The sequence below is a fragment of the Dendrobium catenatum genome, unplaced genomic scaffold (assembly GCF_001605985.2).
Source record: "Dendrobium catenatum unplaced genomic scaffold, ASM160598v2 fragScaff_scaffold_1090, whole genome shotgun sequence".
NCBI classification, from domain to species: Eukaryota; Viridiplantae; Streptophyta; class Magnoliopsida; order Asparagales; family Orchidaceae; genus Dendrobium; species Dendrobium catenatum.
In genome coordinates, this window is record NW_021319552.1 from 594,659 (window position 1) to 606,821 (window position 12,163).

Here is a 12,163-nt window from a genome sequence, read left to right on the forward strand (position 1 = left end):
GAATGACATATAAAGGAAGTCACAATAGAGCCACTATGCCTTAGCTTTTAGCCCCTGCTCATTGTCCATTAGAAGAACTTTCAAATTGGGGGGGGAGGGGGGGGGGGGGGGGGGGGGGGAGGTGATTAGGGAAAACCTTCTATCTTAAGACAAATTTCAATAGACAATGTAGCTACAACTGGTGGGGAACTCACTTTAGGAAATCTTGATTCAACAGCAACAGAGATGAATCTTCTCTTATCAAAAGAAAAAGAAGCCCTCTTCTTGTCAAACATCTTAGGATCCATTATTCTAGAGAGAATATTTCAAAGAAAGGTGAAGATTTTGAAAGAAATTAAATGTGTGATTGAAATGAAAATGGATCCCCTATTTATAACATGATGAAGAGCTGTGGTGTTGTGAGACACAACACTGCAGTGCTCAATGCATGAATAAAAAGATAGAATGGTTAGCTGTAGTGGTTCATGCCATGTGGCACAACAACACTATTTTTGGAAATTGGAGTGTCACATTGGAAAGGACAACCACTGACATTTGCATATGTAATCGCTATGGCACTTTGTCAAGAAACCATTGTGATGCTATAAATAAAATAATTATGATGCATAATAATGCCACGACAATAGTTCATTATGACATGATGCTCACTTACTTTTAATAATTAAATTTATAATGGCATAATGTACTTTCAACTTTTGGTAGAGGCACACTTTTTTACTTGAATGACTTAACGCTATGATGCTCAAACATTAAGTACTTCGATGCTCAGTCTCTTTTTTATTTGCATAATTTTTTAGATCATAAATTTAATTATTAACATAAAATGGAATGTAAAAAAATTGAAAATAAAATATATATACAATAAAAATAAAAATAAAAAATGGATATACATAAGTCTAATAATGCAATTAATTCAATAATATAGTTAAACATTTGCAAAAAGTGAACTGCTTCCTCGATAATGGTGCCAAAAACTTAATGCGGGCTATGGAGTGAACATTTGAATTATTAAAATATTTAAGGTGTTGTCTCCCCTAGGTATTGCTTAGGTTTTCTTTAATATAAAAAAATAACAAATCTCTCTTAATATACACAAATATTCGTGCTAAATTAAGTGATAAAGTAATAGATTAGAGTATCAAAGCCACAAGAAAGTATAAATTATTGCAATCAACTACTATTATTTTCTTTAATTATATATAAAATTATCTAGCTGAAATAAAAATATTTGTTTTGGAGATTTAATCACTGAAAAAAATAATCAAAATAATGGATATAATATTTAAATAAAATGTTTGGATTAATGAATATAAAATATATATCTTTCCTAATAAAATTTATATTATAATATGATTCAGAGCATATACATCCTTAGATCTCTATCGAGCCTGTAAGAGTGAAAAGGATATCCACCAATCTCCTATAATTATATCATCTCCTTAACAACCTAGCATATTATACATTCTATGACAGGTTATACAAACATACATTTTAATATACCTGGTTGTTCTTGTATTCCTCTGTCAAGACTATTCATCACACTATATTTTAACTATATATATGGACATTATATGCATTAAATAAAGAACATATAAAATTTAAAAACATCATTTAACTTTATAGCATAAGAATCTTTGTTATTACTTAATATATTCTCTATATCATCAATCTGAAACTAAAGAATCTGCTACATATGAAAGAAAAGATAAACAAACTCATCTTCATTGAAATTATGGAAAAATAAAAATACAAGAGAGTGGTATCATTAAGAAGGGTCAATATATATCATCTACACTTTTTCTTCGTTAATGTACAAAGCTACTCACACAAATACAAACTAAATACTATAATAATTGTATCTAGCACTTCTCTAGCCTCTCTTAGAAACGACCATAAGAGAGATCTAAAGAAGTATTCTAAAAAGTGCTAATATTTGGTAATTGACTGAACTCCCTCAGAAATATAACATCACTATTCTTTAAAGGATAATACAAAAATAGAAGGTGGGGCTACGACTCTTGAAAGAGAGGTGCTATGGTGCCCATCAAAATGAATTAGTGCTTTGGTGCTAAAAATTTGCAACGCCATGGTGCTACTGATGTGGAACATTTACTTAGTGCTTCACTTACATATTGTATCCTTTGTAAGTTATAATGAATACACCATAAGGATTTTAAATTGTGAACACTACGGAGCCCGAGTGGAATATTTGCACTATGACATGATAGATTGCGATGCAACAACGCTTGAAAATAGCAAATACTATACTGCCAAGCTAACCATTTTTATGCTATAGTGCTTGAAGACAATGAACTCAGTACTTCCATATCCAAGTATGGTACCTCAGTAAAGTGGAAGATGGCGTGATGGCATGGAATTATCAGATGTCTCAATGTTATACTCTACTTTAAAATTTTTATCATTTTTTAGTTTTTCCTACTCGTCGTGGTGTAGAAGTTCATGATACATAAATATTCCTGGTTGTTTTTGCATTTCTCCATCGAGGTTATACATCACACTAGATTTTAACTACACATATGACCATTATGTACATTAAATAGAGAGCAAAAATATTGAAAATATCATTTAATTTTATATCACAAAATTTTTTATTAGTATTTAATATGTACTCTATATCATCAATCCAAAAGTAGAGAATTAGTCAGACATGGAAAAAAAGAAAAGAAAATTCCTCTTTAGTGAAATCATGGAAGAATAAAAATACAAAACAGTGATATCACCAAGAATGGTCAATGTATATCCTCTATACTCCTTCTCAACGTACAATGTTGCTCAATCAAATACTGATAAAACACTCTAATAATTAACTCTAATAGTTCTCTAGTCTCTCTTAAAAATGTCTTTAAGAGAGTTCTAAAGGTGTACTATAAAAAGTACTGAAATTAGATAAATAAATAAACTTCCTTAAAGATATAATATCACTACTATTTATAGAAAAATACAAAAATACCAGGTGGCACTACGACGCTTGAAAGAGTGGCTCCATGGTGCCCTTGAAATAAATTAGTGCTTTGGTGCCAAAACTTCTATACTGTCGTGACGCTTAGAGATGTGAAATAGTTACTTACTGAACAATCTCATCACCTCACTGGTAGATCGTATCATTTGGAAGTTACAACTACTATGCCATGGTGCTTCTAGCTATTGAACGTTGCGATGTCCGAGTAGCAGATTTGATGCTAAGGGGTGATAGATTGTGACACTACGACACTTGAAACTAACGAGCATGATGCTACCAAGCTGACCATTTTGATGCCACAGTGCTTGAAGACAGTGAACTCAGTGATGCAACATCAATGTATGGTGCCTTGGCATTAAGGAAGATGGTGTTGTTGCATGGAATTTTTGGACTCCGCAGCACTGTATTCTACTTTAGATTTTCTATCATTTTTTTGTTTTTTCATCGCATAGATAATTGAAACAACACATTTAAATTGATAAAAATATTTATAAAAATATAACATAACTTATACTTATCAATTACTACTTTCATTCCAACTGTGGCTTCTTTTATGCTAAGGCTTAACATCATTGTGTTGTTTTAGTTTATTAATGGATCCAATTTTATCACAAGATTCATAGAAGTTTTTAATATCTTGGTAGTTGTTGCTCCCTATGATTTTTCTGGAATGAGAGGAATGCTAGAAGGTTTGAGCACCATTTTTCTTGTTTATCTTCTATTTACTATAATCTAAAGTTGGCTCTATATTCTAAGATGAATGGCTAGAAATTTAAGTCACCGGTGCAATCTTTGTTGAGTTTAAGGAGGTTTCACTATTGGTGTTTTTAAATATCCCATTGCTGCGATGGCAAGTTCTATTTTTAGGTGCTGTTACTATTTCTATTATGGCTATTTGGTTTCCTTCTTATTGATGCATGGGGTTATTTTTAAGATGCAATGGTTGGATTTTTTGCTGCCTTTTGGTAAGACAATAATGAATGGTGCTACTAATGATCCTTCCCCTTTGAGGGCCATTTCCTCAACCTATCATTCCTGGAATGAAGTTTTCCTGCAACCTGGCTTCCTAACAAAACAATATCGATAACTTTAGGAAATATTTATAGGATTGCACTTTTGTTTTGTCTTTTGTTTGCACTTTTTGAATTCTAAGTCCAAAATTGTGATTTTCTTCAATTTAATTTTGTTTCATAAGTTTTTAATGTAATTTCATAGTTCTAATTTTATTTTTATCATTGTTGATAGTGTTGTCATTTTTCTTGTTTTACATTATCCATGTAATTGGCTCCTATAGTCAATGAAATGGGCTTTGCCCCTAATTCACCTCCCTCCCGAAAGAATAGAAAAAAAACCTAGGCACTAAGGAGTGAGCTTGGGGAAATCGACATCATTTAAAAACGAGGTCAACAACAAAGTGGCAAGTTTGGTAGTGGCCGGTTGGCAAGAGTTTTGTTGATGATGGTGCTATGGTTGATCTCTTGAATTCATGAAGCCTCAAAGCTCCCTTGAATGTCTAACAAAAGGGTCCCACTACATGTCAAGAGTGAGGATATATTTATTGATTGTATTGGGTCATACCTCATAAAGATGGAAGAAATTAAGAGCCAATCTTATGCATTCTATCAGATGACACATATTGATTCCCTCCTTCATTGGTGTTTTCTTCAATATTTAAGCACCTTAATGATGTTAGAATTAAATGATCTTAGGTATGTTAGATTCATCTTGTCGAGCTCCTCTATTCAACAAAAAGCATGCTAAATTTGGAGATTAACCGGTTATTCAATTAATGTTTTGAAATTTCTAAAGCTTTAAGTCCTTGATTAAGGTCCATTCAAGCATGAATTGGATAATTTTTAGTGTTGTATGGCTTGCCTCATCTAGATGTCCACCACAACAATAAGTTTCTAAATTTAGAGCTTCATTGATTCTGAATTTAATTTTGAAAATTTATATTTAAATATACTCTGAGATTTGTGCTCAATGAAAGCAAATTTTGAAGATGGATCAAGAGTGATGTGCACATGAAGATTATTCATGTTCTCATTCCATAATTGTAATAGAAAAATAATTGTGTTAAATAATTCTCAATAAAAAAGAAAAGCAGCATTAAAATGAACAGTCTTAACACAAGCATCAATTAGTTACTGCATTTATATATCAAACATAACATAATTATCACTTTCACCACACCATTAACGTACACAAGATCTAATCAAACATGCAAATCATAGATAAGACAAGACAAGACAAAACAGATCAACGCGTTGCAAATAAAGATAACCGGATTGACTTAATAAACTAATTAACTTTTGTATAGGCCCGCATTGGCTGACTTAAAGACATTGGCCTGTGCAGCAGCGGCACCGGCGTTGACAAGCGCTGCAGCGAAGGAACTCTTAACCTGCTGTTTAGTAAATGGAAAGGACTTGCACGCAATAGAGTTGAGAAGGGCGGCTGTTCCTTCTCTTAGGAGGGCACTGAAGCCGTCGGTATCTTTGTTAGCGATAGCGTCATGAAGGGTGGGATTTTTTCCTCCAAACGCAAAGACGCAGCCAGCGCCGAAAATGTCTCCCACGGTGCCCAAATAGCCAATCACTGCTACAATCTTGTCGGGGTGGGCGCTCCAATAGCTGCAAAGATTAATCACATCAAATTATTTTTAGAAAAAATAACGTTAGGTATAAAATTTTTAAAAAATAATTAGGACAATTTCTTAAATTTTTAAATTTAATAATAAAATAAATGACAAATAGAATGAATTATAAATTTTTGGGAAAATTTTCATATATAATGTATCTCTCGCCGAGCAACGATATTTTTTGTGAGGGCATAAATTTTAAATTTTATGATATGCTCAATATTTTTGGTTCCGGCTTGAGATCGATATTGACTATTTTAATTTTTATTATAGTTTTAATATATGAAGATAAATTATAAAATTAGTTTAAAAATTATATTTCATTCTTTTTATTTTAAAAATTAAAAAGATAAAGATTGCTTTAGTTTCAACAAAATAAAATCTATTTAAAATAAAGAAAATGAATCGGTTTTAATAAAAAAAAAATAGAAATAAAATATAAAAATCCTTTTATGGTTAATTTTTTTTTACAAGCAGTAAGAGCTCATGCCCCTAGAGCTTCTAGTTTGTATTTATTTATTTACATACCTAATACATGAATCTTGATACTTACTTATATAATATTTTCGAGTTTTATTAACATCAAAATAAACATATGAAAAGATATTTTTTTAACTTAAAATTTTGATATTAATTATAATTTTAATATTATTCAAAGTTCCATGTGTTATATAATCAATTATTAGTTATTAGATCCCGCAATACGTTGGAAATTTAAAGTACGCAAGTAGATCACCAATTATTACAGGTATATCTCTTTAGCCTGTTTCTTGAATTTTTAGGCAATCAATCAAGAGATTATAGGTATTAATTTTTGCACATGCAATATAGATATAAAGGTTTACAATTAAATTTGCTCAAATTTAAAAAAAAAAATTCTTTCTTCCATATGTGTCATAGATATAAGTGATATTCTTAAAATTAAATATTCTTTGGCCCCGTGCAAATTTGATTTTAATCGACGTCTCGATCCCTAAAATTAATGTATATAAAGAAGGTTATCTTTTGCAAATTACCTCGTCAACCATGACATACCGATTCTATATTTGATAGATTTTGGGGTAAATCTTGCATCTGATATGTTTTTTTTTTTTTTGTCACTATTTTATAAAGGAAGGATACTTTTTTTAATTGAACGCTAAACATCAATTTTGCTTAGCCATTTTAACATTTTTTTTCATGATTTTAATTTCACATTTTCTTTAAGAAAACATCTATTCTCATGCTTAATAGAAAATGGCTTGCCTGCATGTGCCAGGATGGTAAGGTGGGCCGCTGTGGTCATAATCCGCCGATGGAGAGGGAATGGTGGTCGTCGGCGGAGAGGGAAAAGTTGTCGCTGGCGTAGGTGAGGTAGGGGAGCCACCATCGCCGTAGCTTGGAGGTGTATTGTGGTGTACTGATCCGCTTCCATGGGAGGGCGTCGTCGGAGTTCCGTGGCCGCTGCTGCCGCCGCTAGGGGTGGGACAGGAAGGAGACTTTGATGATGAATCTACAACCAGTACAAGGCCAGTGGGCTTGTTACAGTGATTTAATTGTAAGTAAATTAAAAGAAAAAATGGTTTCTGGTCCTCACCAGATTGTCAGCATGAAAGTTTTTCGAAGTATTTCAAAACTAGTATAATTAAATCAATCAAATATGATAATAGTTTTAAAATAAATTTAAAGATTTTGATGTTTATCATGAAATGTTTTTCATAAGATATTCTAATTAATATTATTTTTTTCTTAAATTTAAGCGAAAAGAAAAATTAAATTCTTAATAGAATTATCAAATTTTAAAGGTGATTTATCTTTTAAGTAATGAAAAATAAATAAATAGTTAAAGTTGGTTCATGTATTTAGGATGAATATATATAATTTTTTGATAAAATTTAGGATAAAATTCATTGTCCTTCTAAATCACTTATAATATATTTAAATATTCGAATCATTAAAATAAAAAAAAAAGTTTTAAAGTAAATTTTAAATATTTATACATTTGAATGAACTATAAGTAAAATAAATTTAAGCCATTTAAATATTTTTACTAAATAATAAATTATCTAAGCAAATGAATTCTATACTTCTGACAAAAGATATAATTGGAACAAAAGATATAAACTTAATATACTGTAATCAGAGAAGGTGTTATAGCTAATTTGTATCCGCTGCTAGTAAGACACTTACTTGGTTGATTGTCTGTCTTAAAAAAATAAAATATAACGTTAATAAAAAGATGATTTGGAATACTGATTTAGGTTTTGTTTGGAACGACTTTCTTAATACTTCTTAAAGCAATTCTTTTCGTTCAAATTATTAAAACTAAGATTTTGTTAGGAATGACTTTCTTACTATTTCTTAAAACAATTTTCAAATATTAAATTTTTAATTTTTGTACTAGAAACCTACTTCAACAAGCAATAAAAAATGGTCACAAACAAAGGTTAAGCTTTGTTTGGGATTATTTTATTTTTGCTTTTTAGAATGATTTTCTAGTATATAAATTGTAATTTTTGCTAGCTCTAAATCTCTATCGAAGCTTAAGAATTTTTTTTACTATAAAATTTAGAAAGCATTAATAAAACTGCCCCAAACAAAATCTTAAAATGCAACAGCATGAGAATAAATTTGAAGTGCGTTGGATTCACCACCTACAGCATATTCATAATTAGTGAATTTAAAATTTTAGAATATGATTGTGAGTTGCCTACGCCAACGCATAAACGTCACAAAATAATACATGGAAAAAATATAATGGATTCTCTTATCTAACCATTTTTCGGATTTATATAATCAGTATATGAAAAAATTGTTGACATAAATATCTGTAAAAAATATACGGCTATTAATTTAAAATTTATTTAATCATAAATATAAGATTATCAAATTTTATGTCAGGACAAACAATAAAGTTTAAATCTTTTTTGACACAAAATATCGAAACAAAATAAGTATCTTAAAATTCGTATATAAATGTTTTATACTAGGAATTTTTACATACATACCACTTTATAACATGTGAATTACATATAACATCCAAAACTTAAATATTTCATATATACCACTCAAACAAAAATTTAACCTCAAAAATGCCACTCCACACTCCGTTTCTAAAATCCCTAACTGTGCTCCTTCGGCTCTTCCCACCGAACTCTCGTTTTTTGCTTTTTGTACCGCCGGTTGGTAAGATCTGCTCCTCTCTTTGCACCCTAAACTCCTCTCGTTATTAGCTTCTCATTCGTCGTTTGGAGTATGTTCTTTAGCCATTCTCTTCCCACCGAAACAATTTTCTTCTCGTTCTTTGCTTTTTGTATCTTCAGATTTATGTTTTTTCAGATTTTAAGATTTCTATATTCTATAATAAGTTCTGTCTTTTTTAATTTACCTTTTGTTTTCAGCTTTTAGATATGCACTTTTTGTTTTCAGCTTTTAGATCTGCACAGCAGGTTTGTGAGCAGCTACGGTGGAAGAAATTGCATGGAGGAGCAGCTAGGGTGGAAGAGAAGCTAAGGTGGAAGAGCAAAAACGGTTTGCTGAAACGTGTTCTCCCGCAGAAAACCAAGGCGGCGGGAAATTAAGATAAAACGGAGTGAGGTTGCTGTTAACCGAGTTGTAATTTTGTTGTGAAAGTAAAGGATAGATGGTATGAGTGTAATATTTAAGAATTAGGTGTTAAATATGTAATACACATGTTATAAAGTGGTATGTATGTAAAAATCCCTTTATATTAATAAACCTTTTCTATCATTTATTTTTTAATATTAATATAAATAATGTTCTAAGTGATGATCTAATTGTTTTATCAAGCTGATGAATTCCATCGACACACCTTTAGCTCATTAGAACAAAATTGGGAGATGTCTGCCAATTAGAAGCACAGATCACCCAACAAGTGCCTAACTGTATATGGCAAGCCCGATCAAAATTTTGAAATCCTTACCGGATGTGGATACGTTAATAAAGAATTCTGCCACTCGTATATTGTTAGTTTATTTTTAATTAAAAATCAAAATTACACTCGTCCCCTATTTATTTATTTATTTATTTTTAATTTAAGCGAATTTAATCGAGCTAACCAAAAAGCTGAGATAGGCTGCATGTACACCATAACGTTCTATATCGGTTATTTCTTCATAAAATATTTTGTGTTTCAATATATATATATGTAGTAAAATGTTCTTAATATGTTTACCACGTTGCATGTGAGAAGCATTGCTCTAGGAACAAGCCAAAAATCATCATGAAAGAAAAAAATAATAATAACAATAAGCAACAAAAGTCATATATATATTCTCTTGAAATACCAAAAAAAAAAAGTCATATATATATTCTCTTTTAACGATCAAATGCAACTGCTTACGTTTGTGAGGGCTTCCATTATATGGAGTACTAGGACCATAATAGTTCTTCTCCTCAGAGAGTCCCTCCTGAATCCTCCGGCTACAAGAAGCTGGAGTTGACAAGCTTTGAAGAGCTAACACTGAAACGATTGTCCAAAGTAAGAAATTATTCTCTATCTTACTCCCCATTTCTATTAAACTCAACAATGGCTGGAACCCAAAAGTAAGAAGAATTCGAAAGAAGAAGACAAGAGTTATTATAGGGATAAGAATGGAGCTATCTGTGCGGAGATGAGAGAACATGGATAGGATATATATATACAATCAAATGGATAACAAAGCATTCATGAAAATGAATACAGCAAGTGGAGTACAGTCTGTTGTTGGTTGATACGCCATGTAGCGTCATTAATGGGGTTGATGAGCATCTCTTTCTTAGGTAGAAACTGGTAATAATAAGAAAGAAAAAAAAGACCGAATAAAAGTCAAAATTGTTGGAATTTTACCAACCAAGCAATGCGGCGTTTCATTTTATTTTATTTTTTAATTTTTATCTTCAAACAGTTTAAATGAACAGTTTCTTTTTTGTTTTTTTAATTTTTTTGTGAACAGAAGTTTGTGTTAGCGTGTACTGGCTTAAGTGGGTTCTCTTCTTCCGATTTTTGGTTTTTTCTGTTTGGTTTTTCTTTCTTCCATCATTGGTATCAGAGACAGGTTCGAGAATGGCAGTGAGTTCAACTATCAATAATTTACAATCTATGTTGCCCAACTTCACGGGAAAGAATTATAGTCAATGGAGTATTTAAAAATGGGTATTGTATCAATCTCAAGAGTTATGGGAGTTGGTAGAAAGTAGTTTTCAGGAGCTTGAAATTGAGAGAGTTTTTAATCAAAGACTTCATCAAGAACTGAAAGAAAATCGAGTGATTCAACACCAATTGAGAAAGCCTTCAAAACTCAAGTGACATTGTGTGGGAATTTCAGAGGTGGCCGCGGAAGAGGTTTTGGTGGAGGAAGAGGTTCTTTTGGTAGAGGAAGAGGTTTCTTGGTACTAGAGGAAGATGTTGTGTTGGTAGAGGAGAACCTACATAAAGTGATGGAGGTAAAGTACAAAGAGGAGCTTATGGTAATGGAGAAGGTTCATGTGGTCATGGACATAGCTTTGAGGTATAGGGAGAAGCAACCTTGCAAATATCAGATGTCACTTTTGCAAAGGGTATAGACACACTTATCAATGTTGGAAGAGACATGAGAATGAAGAGGCAAATGTAGATATGATGCAAGAAAATGATGTGGAAAAGGTGAAGACATAATGTTTCTTACACGTAGTAAGGAGTTTGATGATTCGGGAGATGTATAGTTTATTGATAGTGGTTGTTGTAATCACATGACTGGCAATAAAATTTTGCTTTTAATTTTGGAAAACTCAATCCAAAGTGAATCACACACAGGAGATGATAATATATTATTTGTGCAAGGAAAATGTTATAATTTAGTACAAACAAAGAAGGGAGAAAAGAAGTTATTTGAATTGTTCTATATTTCAAATCATAAGCAAAATTTGCTTAGTTTTAGGCAACTAATCAAAATGGATATGTTATGATATTTTCTCTTGACACTTGTACCATTAAAGAAAAGCATGAATTTTTCCTATACAATAAGAATAATCATATACAATTAATTTATTCAATCTTAAATTACAAAAGTGCCTTAACTAATGATTCTTCTTATTAATTGATCATCTAGTACGATGTAAGTTTTATTGTATAATTAGTTCTAAAAACTCATCTTTTTCTTAACTCACTAATTCACTCTCTTAAGTGTATGTATGCAAGGTTACTTAGCTTTAGGATCCATCAAAATACATGATTGACTCAAGAAAGATAAAAAGTACAAAAAGACTAAAAATACAGACTTTAATCTACGTCTACCCAATCTTGAATTGATCAAAGTTTCAAGTGAAGAGTGGACCTAACATATTAATGAGCAGCGCAAAATAGATATGAAATAAACTCAATTATTAGTAGATAACATAGTAAGAAATCAAATAATATTTGTTATCATCAAAATCACATGGCTTGGGTCAAGATTTGCAATAGTCGACCCTGACCTTTGCGAGTGATTTCATGAAGATTGGAATGATTTTGGAGCAAAACTATTAAAACCCTCATAATTAACTAATTAAATAATTTAATAAAATATTAAAACTTTAATAATTCA

General features: G+C 31.1%; 1 protein-coding gene across 1 annotated transcript; it reads right to left on the bottom strand.

Moving 5' to 3' along the window:
- Positions 1–5,163: 5,163 nt before the first annotated feature.
- LOC110095872 (protodermal factor 1) lies at positions 5,164–10,137 on the bottom strand. The gene is made up of 3 exons (XM_020821579.2): positions 9,964–10,137; positions 6,867–7,113; positions 5,164–5,613 (listed from the first exon to the last, which is right to left on the bottom strand). The coding sequence occupies exons 1-3, from the start codon at positions 10,130–10,132 to the stop codon at positions 5,286–5,288; spliced, it is 744 nt and encodes a 247-aa protein (XP_020677238.1). The 5' UTR covers positions 10,133–10,137; the 3' UTR covers positions 5,164–5,285.
- Positions 10,138–12,163: the final 2,026 nt, after the last annotated feature.

Excerpts from the sequence above, each read along its gene's own strand:
- LOC110095872 (XM_020821579.2), bottom strand. The coding sequence starts at position 10,132 with ATGGGGAGTAAGATAGAGAATAATTTCTTACTTTGGACAATCGTTTCA. Across the intron at positions 7,114-9,963 it reads TAATGGAAGCCCTCACAAAC|ATTCATCATCAAAGTCTCCT; the intron begins GTAAGCAGTTGC and ends TACTGGTTGTAG. Across the intron at positions 5,614-6,866 it reads TACCATCCTGGCACATGCAG|CTATTGGAGCGCCCACCCCG; the intron begins GCAAGCCATTTT and ends TAATCTTTGCAG.